The 12,714-nt window shown below is 37.9% G+C and overlaps 1 protein-coding gene across 1 annotated transcript in view; it reads left to right on the top strand.

Moving 5' to 3' along the window:
* LOC121316432 (echinoderm microtubule-associated protein-like 6) overlaps window positions 1–12,714 on the top strand; it is an 81,493-nt gene that overhangs the window by 29,616 nt on the left and 39,163 nt on the right. The window contains exons 10-15 of the mRNA XM_041251502.1: window positions 2,846–3,058; window positions 4,715–4,882; window positions 5,175–5,281; window positions 8,782–8,900; window positions 9,774–9,960; window positions 10,396–10,501. Of these exons, the coding sequence (XP_041107436.1) occupies window positions 2,846–3,058; window positions 4,715–4,882; window positions 5,175–5,281; window positions 8,782–8,900; window positions 9,774–9,960; window positions 10,396–10,501 (900 nt within the window). The remainder of the gene's footprint in view (window positions 1–2,845; window positions 3,059–4,714; window positions 4,883–5,174; window positions 5,282–8,781; window positions 8,901–9,773; window positions 9,961–10,395; window positions 10,502–12,714) is intronic.

The following is a 12,714-nucleotide window of genomic DNA, read 5'->3' as shown; positions in this document are numbered from 1 at the left end:
GCTTGCAAAAGTATTGACCCCCCTTGGCATTTTTCCTATTTTGTTGCCTTACAACCTGGAATTAAAATTGATTTTTGGGGGGTTTGTATCATTTGATTTACACAACATGCCTACCACTTTGAAGATGCAAAATATTTGTTATTGTGAAACAAACAAGAAATAAGACAAAAAAACCAGCAAACTTGAGCGTGCATAACTATTCACCCCCCCAAAGTCAATACTTTGCAGAGCCACCTTTTGCAGCAATTACAGCTGCAAGTCTCTTGGGGTATGTATCTATAAGCTTGGCACATCTAGCCACTGGGATTTTTGCCCATTCTTCAAAGCAAAACTGCTCCAGCTCCTTCAATTTGGATGGGTTCCGCTGGTGTACAGCAATCTTTAAGTCATACCACAGATTCTCAATTGGATTGAGGTCTGGGCTTTGACTAGGCCATTCCAAGACATTTAAATGTTTCCCCTTAAACCACTCGAGTGTTGCTTTAGCAGTATGCTTAGGGTCATTGTCCTGCTGGAAGGTGAACCTCCGTCCCAGTCACAAATCTCTGGAAGACTGAAACAGGTTTCCCTCAAGAATTTCCCTGTATTTAGCGCCATCCATCATTCCTTCAATTCTGACCAGTTTCCCAGTCCCTGCCGATGAAAAACATCCCCACAGCATGATGCTGCCACCACCATGCTTCACTGTGGGGATGGTGTTCTCAGGGTGATGAGAGGTGTTGGGTTTGCGCCAGACATAGCGTTTTCCTTGATGGCCAAAAAGCTCAATTTTAGTCTCATCTGACCAGAGTACTTTCTTCTATATGTTTGGGGAGTCTCCCACATGCCTTTTGGCTAACACCAAACGTGTTTGCTTATTTTTTTCTTTAAGCAATGGCTTTTTTCTGGCCACTCTTCCGTAAAGCCCAGCTCTGTGGAGTGTACGGCTTAAAGTGGTCCTATGGACAGATACTCCAATCTCCGCTGTGGAGCTTTGCAGCTCCTTCAGGGTTATCTTTGGTCTCTTTGTTGCCTCTCTGATTAATGCCCTCCTTGCCTGGTCCGTGAGTTTTGGTGGGCGACCCTCTCTTGCCAGGTTTGTTGTGGTGCCATATTCTTTCCATTTTTTAATAATGGCTTTAATGGTGCTCCGTGGGTTTCTGATATTTTTTTATAACCCAACCCTGATCTGTACTTCTCCACAACTTTGTCCCTGACCTGTTTGGAGAGCTCCTTGGTCTTCATGGTTGCTTGGTGGTGCCCCTTGCTTAGTGGTGTTGCAGACTCTGGGGCCTTTCAGAACATGTGTATATATACTGAGATCATGTGACAGGCCATGTGACACTTAGATTGCACACAGGTGGACTTTATTTAACTAATTATGTTACTTCTGAAGGTAATTGGTTGCACCAGATCTTATTTAGAGGCTTAATAGCAAAGGGGGTGAATACATATGCACGCACCACTTTTTGGTTATTTATTTTTTCAGAATTCTTTTAAACAAGTTATTTTTTTCATTTCACTTCACCAATTTGGACTATTTTGTGTATGTCCATTACATGAAATCCAAATAAAAATCCATTTTAATTCCAGGTTGTAAGGCAACAAAATAGGAAAAATGCCAAGGGGGGGGTCAATACTTTCGCAAGCCACTGTGTATATATATATATAAATGTATGTGTTCCCTTTCCAACTTCTTACAGCAAGTAGTTAACAGTTAAGTCACTAATTAGATAATAGATCCAGTGATATCACTACTTTGACTCACAGCTGTCTTTGGATGAGTACCTAAAACTAACCTTTTCAGAAATATTTTTCTACCTTAAGTGCTTCAAACAGTCAATTTATAGTTGCAGTAAAACTGTTTGTGGTAAGTTTTATACTTGGCAAAAACTTTGTAAATACGGGTAAATAAGTAGCTTCGAACTCAATTTCTTTAGTTTTTTTTTTTTTTTTTTTTTTTTTTTTTTTTAGTTTTTTTTTTTCTTTTTATGATGTTTGCAATCATTCAGAGTGCAATTAATAAAATATTGCTTTTTTATTTTTTGATAAGCCTGTGTCTAGGTGCTTTGACCATGAGTTCAGGAACTGTTCTTTTATCCTAGCTGCCTGCTTCAGACATATGTAATGCAGGCCAGATGAGACAAGTGGTCTTTATATTAGCAAACACCAGAACCATCTAGTGCACAGCAGCTTATTGCCAGAAAAAACAAACAAAAGGAAACCTCATGCAAAGCGGCACCAGGTGGCGCTGGTTATTACATCTAAAGACACAGTCTGATCTAGCCTGAGTTACATACTGAGTATACCAATGGCAGGAGGCAACAACAACTGAATAGCAGTTCCTGTACTCAGGTGAAAACACCTTAACATGTATTAAAATAAATAAATAAATAGTACTCAGAAAGAAATTTAAAGCTACTTGCTTTTTAAGCTTAAGCGAGTATATAAGCTTTGATTTCACCAGCTAGGTCAGTGCAATGTTAACAGTGTCTCTCAAATGACTTCCACAAACTTAAAAAAAATGCAACCATGTACGCATTTAAGAGGAGCAAACATGGTGCATAACCATATGTTTAAAAAATTGTAGTATACGTAAAAAACGTGACCGAATCCTTTTTTTAAACCTCTAGAGAATCATTTGAGTGTAATAATATAATTTCTGGAGAAATCACTTTGATGTTTATAGAAATCTCTTGAGGTAAGTTGGCATAGACATGCTTTGGAGAAGGATTTAAGTGCTTTTCAGGATACCTGCTGTTTACAATTTAATACTGGAAATCTGCATAACATTTTTTTTTTTAATATTATGAAACAATGCAAATCAGATGGAATGTATTAAATTGTTGTTTTTGCTTTGTTCCAGCTGGTAAACATTTGACAAGTAAAGATGAAATCAAGGCTATCCACTGGGCTACCTGGACATGTGTGATTGGGCCTGAAGTCAGTGGGATCTGGCCAAAATACACTGACATAAATGATATAAATTCAGTGGATGCAAACTACAACAGAGCTGTGCTAGTCACCGGAGATGATTTTGGACTAGTGAAGCTTTTTAGATTTCCCAGTTTGAAAAAAGGTAAGGTTGTTTGTTCTGTATGAAATTCCAGGCTAGGTGTCCTTTTTAGTGTTTCTTGTGAAGATTTGATTGGTGTTGGTGGCTGCACGCAGCAGGGCCACTCTTCCATCTGGGCCAAAACTCAGCTGTTGCTAATATTCCGTTTTTTAAGTCCACTTTTTAAAGACATTCTATTTTTACCATCGGTGAATTAGCAAACAAAATAAAAACATAAATCAAATCTAAAAATAACGACATACATGTGAAGTGAAGTGTCCCCTTTTGTAGTGGACCAATATTTCCGATCTTGCAGCTGATTACTTTTTCGTTGAAGCAAACTAAACTAGCTGCCAGGTTAATAACTAGTAGTGCGTCAGTAAGGCAAACGTTTCCTGTATTTATTTTAAGTGATAATAATATGTATATTTACACTATTTTGTGTAACCTTGAAAAAAAATACAACCTTAGTCATGGATAATCGTAGGTATGTTTTCAGCTGTCAGAGGCACGAAAAGATGCACTCAACAGTCTCATATATTCGGATAGTAATCTAGGTTCCTATATGATATAATTATCGCGTTTTATGTAGGACGCAGAGTATAACCGCAACTAAGTACAGGAAGCTTGAGAGCAAGCAAACCCAAGCTGTCATTATGCATTAAATTCAAATATCATGCGCAATTCATATTTCTGTCAATGCGTAAAACACCTAATACGCAGCTTACCTGGAGCACTGACCACAACTACTTCAAGAAGAACCCGATCCATTGCTAGTTAGGAATTTATTCCAGATTGTGAGAGCTAAAATGTTTCTTTCCAGGCGCCTTCCTCAGCCTTGGGCATTTAAAATCCAAGTTTAATGTTTATACATAACATATAAATTGTGAAAAATCTAATAATAACCAGCCAGGCTTTGAGTAAAGGTTACAAGGTTCTTATGAACATGCCTAAAACTATTAAATCATTTAATGTATTTTGAAAGAAACCAATGTTGAAAATCTGTGACAAAATTGAGTCCTGAACGTTTTCCCAATCCTAACGATTTGTACATAACGTTGTACATTTCAGCTGTCAGCAGACCTTTAGGAAAAGAAAATCAGACAAAATCCTAGACACCTAACACCCTGACCTTCTTATCACCTTCTTATAAGCATAGAATATGTCAGATATATAGACATGACTTCAATGACTGTTTCCAATGCTGGTCTGCTTTTTAGATTGAAAAACTGACTTTTCAGATTAGTGCTCAGTCTAAGTAACTTTCTACTGGAGCCAGTGTACTTTAACACATGGTAAACACTGCATCTCTATTTATATTAATAACATTAAGTCATTTGTATATATTTCAAGCAGGAAAATAATTTACACTTTTACCTTGCATGTAACCAACACATAATTAATGAAGCAGTTTGATATAAACTTGTATTTGCAGGTACCTAATTTAGTATCCTTTTCACCAAAGTTTTTTTTTTAAATATATTTATTTTATCTCAACTATAGAATCTTTAGCTACAGTATACTGGAGATCCAGGGCTGTCTATAGGTGGTATTTTATGCTTTACTGAATATATACAGTATATGTTTCAAGATATCCAATGCTTTCTGCACAACAGTGTCTGTTAACTTTCTTTACAGTTGCTTTTTCATATTACCAGATGTTATGTATTCTGTTTATAGGGGCCAAATTCAGAAAATATGTTGGTCATTCAGCCCACGTTACAAATGTTCATTGGTCCCATGACTTGCAGTGGGTGCTGAGCACAGGAGGGGCTGACCACTCTGTATTTCAGTGGAGATTAATTCCGGACGGGATGACTAATGGATGTCTGGAAACTCCAATTCAAGGTAATGCAGTTTTTAGTAAACTTAAAGTGATTATACCTTTTCCTTTAGGAGGTTTATTATCGTTGAATGAAAACAAACTCTAGATTTCTCTTTCTTTAGCATATGTTTGCTGTCTCCAAAGCATGGACACATTGGCGTTTGTTGAAAGCAGATTGCCCTTAACTTTTCTAATGGAATACTGTCCAAGTAGACATAATGATAGCCATGGATTAAAATTCCTAATTTACTATGAGTCATGAGTATTCTTACTGTCATTCTTTTTTAATGCACTCTTTATTTCCGTGCTAAGCAGAGGGGTGTGTTGACTCCAATAGTGAAGAATCAGACTCTGATTTATCGGACGTGCCAGAGTTGGATTCGGACATTGAACAGGAAGCCCAGATTAACTATGATCGTCAGGTTGGTAAAGCCGCCCATAAGATGTTTATCTTAATTACTAATACAGTTGGCATAACAACTAAAAAACTAATAAAAAATCATTATTTTTGGGGATGTCACTGCTCCAGAAAGTCACTGGTTCAAATGCTGCCTGGCCATGCAAACAGTTGTCATAGAGATGTACATAGAACTCTGTATAGATCTTTCTAGCTAAAGACCAAGAAGCCATGAGAATCTGATTTACCGGTATCATGTGACCTCAGGATAAGTTGCCTGAACTCAACCAGCAGTTATAAAAAAAAAAAAAAAAGTTTACAATCTAAGATCAGCTGTGAAACATATGTAGTGTCTCATTTGAGCTGTCAGTCAATCAAAATGTGCTGAATCTTGTTTAAAAGTACTGTTTTGTGACTTTGAGGAAAGTTTGGGTAATCCAAAATAAAGATCATCCCATAGTACTTTGTTATATGGTAAACATTAGACACACTTAAGATAACCATGGATGGTCATATTACCATGCAATTAAGCATTGCTAAATCATGGTACTTTGTTTACTCTTAATTACAACTGTAATATATGCAATGAATACATAGATATCATTTTGATCTTTTTCAGGTATTTATTAAAAATAATTGTGTTATTGCTCTGTAAATATAAATTATTAAAGGTTTATTTATATCTCTTAAACTAAAGCAATGTAATTGAATGTATTTTTGTTGTTGTTTAATGTATTTTTATGATCATTGTATAGAGGGAAATAAAAATTCTATAAGGCCACATTTTTAACATTAATATACAGTATTTGGTGTAAGAAAGAAAATGAGTGCTTTTGATAAAGACATACTCGTATCTAGTTTCTAGTTCTATTTCATACATTTTTTTCAAAAGTATTCCCCTGGGCATTTTATGATAGCATGCACGATAATAATGACTTTCATATTTTCTGATTTCCCAGCCTCATGGTATATAAGGAGATTTAAAAAATAATGTACAGTACAAGCCTGAGGACTAATAGTGCAACAGACTAGGCCATTTCTGTAGGCTACATGCTAACTCAAGGAAGAGGACATCAAATAAAACATTCATTATAGTGTTTGATTGTTTTTTTTTTTCTTTTTATGAATAGATTGCTTTTCTAATTGTATCCCTTTTTTCATATAAATGCAGTATTTTAAGCCTGTTCTGACTAAATGCACTCATGGTTTATTCAGCTTCAGTATTTTTCTTGCACCATTAGTCAGTGCAATTCTGTTGTGACAGTGACTTATTAGTGGTGCTTATAACATGTTGCTACTTTTAAGATGTTTTCCAAGACCCGATAAATATGCAGACAATTTGGTGTCAAAATTGGTAAAATATGTAACCTTGGCAAAAGTTTTGTAGATTAATAAGCATTTGTCACAAAGCAGTGACTATCCTTGGTTACTGCTTATTGGTTATCAGCTAGAATGGCGTGTGAAGATGGATTTACACATACAGGACTTGAGCAACACGAAAAGCGTGCATTTCAATGTGAAGAGATAGCGTTGAAATACAGGTGAAGCAATTATTTTGCTTTTCATGTCGCTCGTCTTGCTGCTTTCAAGTCGCATGTGTATAAATCCTATATAAGGCCTAGCAGCTGCAAGATGTGCTGTGACAGAATTGCTAAGAGAAAGACTTTAAAGTTTCACACTGGCGGTAGATGTCTGTTAAGTAGAGGTGTGTTACATGTAAAGAGTCTTAAAATAAAAATAAAAACATTATTGTGTTGTTGTTTGTTGATTTTATCACTAACTGGTGTACCAGTTTGAACACCAGGTTTGTGTTACATATAACAAAAACATTTTACAGTGTTGAAGTACATTAACCTGTGTTGTGTAAGTGTATATGTAGTGGGGTGCCCGACCGCTGTGTGTATTTTTGTGTTTTATGTGGTGTGTATGTATTGGTGCACGGAATGTGGCTTGAATAAATGATTAAATCATTAAGGCTCCCACCACAGGTGTATAAATAGAGTAATCACGGGTGACACGAGGTTGGTGTTCCGGGAGAAAGAATGGAAGAGAATTGGGATCTAAGAGAACTAAGATAAATATAACAATTGCTACTTGTGCGGAAGGACCCGCACCATACTTGTTTTAGTTTGTCCTATTTGTTTGTCTGTGTTTATTTTGGCCTTCGTGCCATTTTTGATTTGTACAAGTATTTTGTATTTGTCTAAACCTTTTATTTTGCAATAAACTGGCGCAACAGCGCATCCATTCACTCACTATTCCATGTCCTGCATTTCCTGGCCTGACGTAACCACCAGCCAGCCTGTTCACTGTGTATAAGGTGTTTTCTACTGAAATTTTGGCATGTGGCTGAAACAGTGTTTTCGTAGCCACACCTGGGGCTGGTCAGCGATTTGTATTGGTGTAATGTATTCAAAATGATTTAGTTTTCTGACTTGTTATGTGATCCACTATACCTGTGTAAACTTTTGGAAAACTGTGTGCAGCTATGCAGCAACCTCCCTCATCGCTAAATGCAATAGCTGCATTTAACAAAGTGTCCATCAAGACAGTGTCTGGGTGTTCCTGGAATGGCATTGTGTTTAGAAAACCACCACCGGAAAGCAAACAGTTCAAGCCTGCATTTGTGTGCAATATATTGTGACAAGAAGTGGAAGATGTGCTACAGTGGTTCTAAATGACAGAAACCATCAACACTTAACCAGACACACCTGTTTCCACTCAAACTTTGTGTACTTAGCAATTAAAGAGCAGCTTCAGTGAACGTTGTCCACCAGGGTGAAGCAGAATCCAAAGTAACAGATGAAATAGTACTTGCTGTTGAAAAATACCCTGAGCTTTATGACAAAGGTCATTGCAACAATAAAATACAAAGATGAAAGATAATATATGGGAGTCCATTTTGAAGGAACTGGATAAGCCTGGTGTGTATGATGTATTGTCATATCTGTTGAAATACTGTCAGAGAAGACATAATTTCTGTTGTCTGTTGTCGAATATGTACCAGTCTTGATCATAGTTTTGTCAATAGCAATTTATAGCAGTTTTATAGATACGGCAGTTCTCAAACCTGTCGCATTGTGTCTGTGTCGCTTCAGGTGTGTATGGTCATGTTGCTGTGAAAGTGTCTTGTCACCCGATAAAAAATTGCAGCGTGTCTGGTGTGTAACAGTCGTTGTAAAATCAATACAGACATTTATGCATAAACTTCCGAGGTCACAATTAACTTTTTGCCTGTGTAAGCGTCACTGCACAGGGCACATGCACTCCTCTGCTCAGATGCTGTGTCAGCCTGCACGGCACTAATTATTTTCATGGATGATTTGCTTAAGCAATGAAAGGCTTCCATGTTGATGATAAACGCACTTGTTGTAAGGCCATTTAATGACAAGGATCAATTTATCCACACTCTTAAACGTATGTATAACTAAAACTAAAAGTTACTCTTGTACATTTGTCTCATAAGGGTGCAAAGTATTATGAAGTGACTCCCCAATGTACAGACCTGTGCTTTTTCAATTCTAGGTGTACAAAGAAGATCTACCTCAGCTCAAGCAACAAAACAAAGAGAAAAACCAATCGGTCAGCTCTTTAAAGCGGGAAAGAGCTCCAGAAGAGAGTTTAAAACTGCAGTTTGTTCATGGGTAAGTAAGTGACATATTAATGTCTGCATGAATGTAAATATGCAGAAAGGGAAATACTTGTATTTAATATCATTTGTCAGACAGCTTCTATTTTTAAAGGTGTATGTGCTGGCAAAATAGAGGAACTGCAGCTACAGTATGCCAACTTAGAACAGTTCTCACACTATTTTCTCTATCTGACTTTGCAAAATAAAGCTGTAAAATACTGAGGGTAGTAAATTAATGACGAGTCCTTACATAGTAAAGTCATATACGATTTACTGTCAAAATGGCTTAACCATGAAAAACCTGAATTAGTGAATTATAAAAATTCCAAAGGGAAATGGGCACTTGCCATGTCTCCAATGTCGTTCCCCCCACCATTATTTTACAGTAGAGGAAAGGCTATAAGTATTGTTCAAAAAAGACTGAAAAGATTTTCAGAATATATTTGTCATGTAATGTATTATTCTAAAAAGACAGGACAAGGACAGACCTTGTGTCTGCTGCACAGAGGAAAAAGAGGGCTCAAGAGCTAAATGTTATGTTCTTATCCAGGAATGTGGATAGTGTAAGATCTATGCAGCACTTTGAGCGTCAAGCTACAGTTTGAGTTATGATTCGTTAGTCAAGCTTAGTTAGGTGGATACTTTTGTTAATGTCAAATCTTGAGATTAACTATGTGAATATATTCTTGTAAAAAAAGATAATACTATATAGTACATCTATAAAAAGACTGCTGTTTCACCACACATTTGATCCATCCTCTGTAACCCCTATTACACATCTTCCTGTGTGAATAACTGAATAAAAACTACACTGAATAAAAACATGTCCTGAACAGTACTGTACATGTGCCATGTTGGTTAACAGTGTCTTTCATTGCTGTTTCAGGTACAGAGGCTATGACTGTCGAAACAACCTGTTTTACACACAGGCTGGAGAGGTGGTTTACCACATTGCTGCCGTGGCTGTCATATACAACAGACAGCAGCACGCACAGCGATTTTATGTTGGACATGATGATGACATCCTTAGCTTAGCTATCCACCCTGTAAAGGATTATGTGGCTACTGGGCAGGTAACTATCTCAATCTCATATAGTTTAAACTTAAGGTTTATTGTTTGTTTTACTTAACAGACTCCTAGTGGTTATTCCTTTTTTGAGTAGTGGGCAAAGTTCATTATTTCCCCTAAAATCAGTGGTCCTCAAAGTTTTTTTTTTTTTTCAATGTTGAGAATTGCACAAGTTTCAATCCGAGAACACATATAACTTTGCCCAGCAGCTCAGCCCTAAATAGTACAAATCACTATACTTGCTATATAAATGTATGTCTTTTTGTGCTGGCGGTATACACAACATAATGAAGTTTGCTCGCATTCTGGGTGTTTATTGTTGGTCTGAGATCACAGAAACATTGCTTATATATGATATCAGAAATCATGGTATTGTCTCGACTGTATGAAGGATTGGTTTGCCATAACATCAAATCAAATCAGTTGTTATTATGTTTAGGTCGGAAGGGATCCATCCATTCATGTGTGGGATACACAAACACTAAAATGCCTGTCTCTACTAAAAGGTCATCATCAGAGGGGAGTATGTGCTCTTGATTTCTCAGGTAAAGCATTGCTTATTTACTATTGTGGTACACAGTTTTTCTCAATCGCTAAAGTACAGTTACTGATAATATTAGCACAATTTTCAAAACAGTTAACACAAAACGCCAGAACAGTTGTGCAATTTGCAAATCATCAAATACAATTGCAAAATGAAGCAAACGTGTTAAATGTATTCATACATCTTGCAAAACCTAATATTTACATCAATTCTTCAAACATTTAGGTACATATAAACCAAAATAAAATACATCTTTCAATTGTAAATAGATCATGCAATGCAAAGGCTTACATTACACCGTGTAACAATTTTTTTTTTTTTTTTTTGGTTCCTGTGTAGTAAGTGTTATTTCCTAATTGCTTATGCCTCAAAAGTATAAAAAATGGCTATTATTCCCCACAAACTTTGCTTTTGTGACCAGGACAGTGATATTTTGAAATTGACCTATTTTCCAGAACATTCCAGATAGATTCAGTGCTGAGTAAACTTGGAGTAACTTCTAGAACTTTCTAGAACTTTCCAGTAATATAAATAGTAGTATAAATACAGGGGCCTTAAGCCCACCAGTTCAGTTTAGTTCCAATTTATCAAGACAAGAGCGAAAAAGTACTCAGTGGAAGCATCTGCTAAGATGTGTGAGGCCTACAAGGCATATTTCGGCATGCCTGTCAGGGATCAAGACAAACCCTGGGCACCTCATTTCACCTGCGAGCACTGCAAAAAAACTCTGGAAGGTAAGATGGACAATTGTTACTCGGAATTTTATGTTATAAAATTTGTTAAAATTTTTAAAATTGTAAAAGTTTTTAATTTTAAAATGTTTTACAATTTTCAATGTTATTGAAAAAATATATCATATATGAAAAATGTTGCGAGAATCTCTTACACATTAGTCATGGGTGAAATAAATGTATTTTTGTAGGATGGTACAGAGGGGAAAAGAGAGCCATGAAGTTCGCTATCCCAAGAATTTGGCGGGAACCCACTGACCACTCAAGCAACTGCTACTTCTGCATGGTGGACCCTTCCAAAAATCGGACTGGCAAGAATGCACCTGCTATCACGTATCCGGACCTTCCTTCATCCATCGCCCCGGTGCCACACTGCCATGAGCTCCCCGTACCCACTCCTCCGGAGAGAGAGCAGCCGTCTTTAGAAGAGAGCAGCAAGTCAGAGAGCGTGGAAGACGTTGTAGATCCAGATGACAATTTCAGAGGTGGAGCTGAGGAGAGAAACCCATACTACCCCAACCAAAAAGACCTCAACGACTTGATTAGAGATCTTGGTCTCACCAAGTCCAATGCCGAGCTTTTGACGTCTAGGCTCAAGCAGTGGAACTTGTTGGATGAAAGTGTGCAAGTCGCAGATCAGAGGAAGCGTCACCAACCTTTTTCCAGCTTCTTCACCCGTCAAGATGGGCTCTGCTTCTGCCACAATGTGACCAGTCTGTTCGAGGCAATCGGAATCGCCTGTAACCAGAATGAGTGGCGCCTCTTCATTGACAGCTCATCCAGGAGCCTCAAAGCCGTGCTGCTCCATAATGGTAACAAGTACCCGTCTCTTCCCCTGGCTCACTTGGTGCACCTCAAAGAGGATTACAACAGCATCAAGACCTTGCTGGACGCCTTGAAGTATGATGAGTATGGCTGGGAAGTCAGAGGAGACTTCAAAATGGTGGCATTCCTGATGGGTCTCCAAGGCGGTTTTACCAAGTTTCCCTGCTATCTTTGCCTTTGGGACAGCAGGGACACCAAGGCGCACTACCACAGGCGGGACTGGCCACAGCGGACCGAGTTCTCTGTGGGGAGGAACAACGTCAAGTGGGAGCCACTGGTGGACCCCCGGAAGGTGCTGATGCCACCACTGCACATCAAATTGGGCCTTATGAAACAATTTGTCAGAGCTCTAGATAAGGAGTCAGCAGCCTTCAAGTACCTTCAAGACTTCTTCCCTAAGCTGTCTGAGGCAAAGGTCAAAGCCGGTGTCTTCGTCGGACCACAGATAAAGAAGATCCTGGAGTACAATGAATTCCCCAAGAAGCTCACTAGTAAGGATAAAGCGGCTTGGAACAGCTTTGTCGCAGTGGTTTGGGGCTTCCTGGGCAATCACAAGGCCGAAAACTATGTGGAGCTGGTTGAGACTCTGGTGAAGAACTACGGCACAATGGGCTGTAGGATGTCCTTCAAAGTCCATATCCTTGATGCTCATCTTGAT

Source organism: Polyodon spathula, chromosome 5, assembly GCF_017654505.1.
Source record: "Polyodon spathula isolate WHYD16114869_AA chromosome 5, ASM1765450v1, whole genome shotgun sequence".
NCBI classification, from domain to species: Eukaryota; Metazoa; Chordata; class Actinopteri; order Acipenseriformes; family Polyodontidae; genus Polyodon; species Polyodon spathula.
This window is presented reverse-complemented; position numbering and strand designations above follow the sequence as displayed.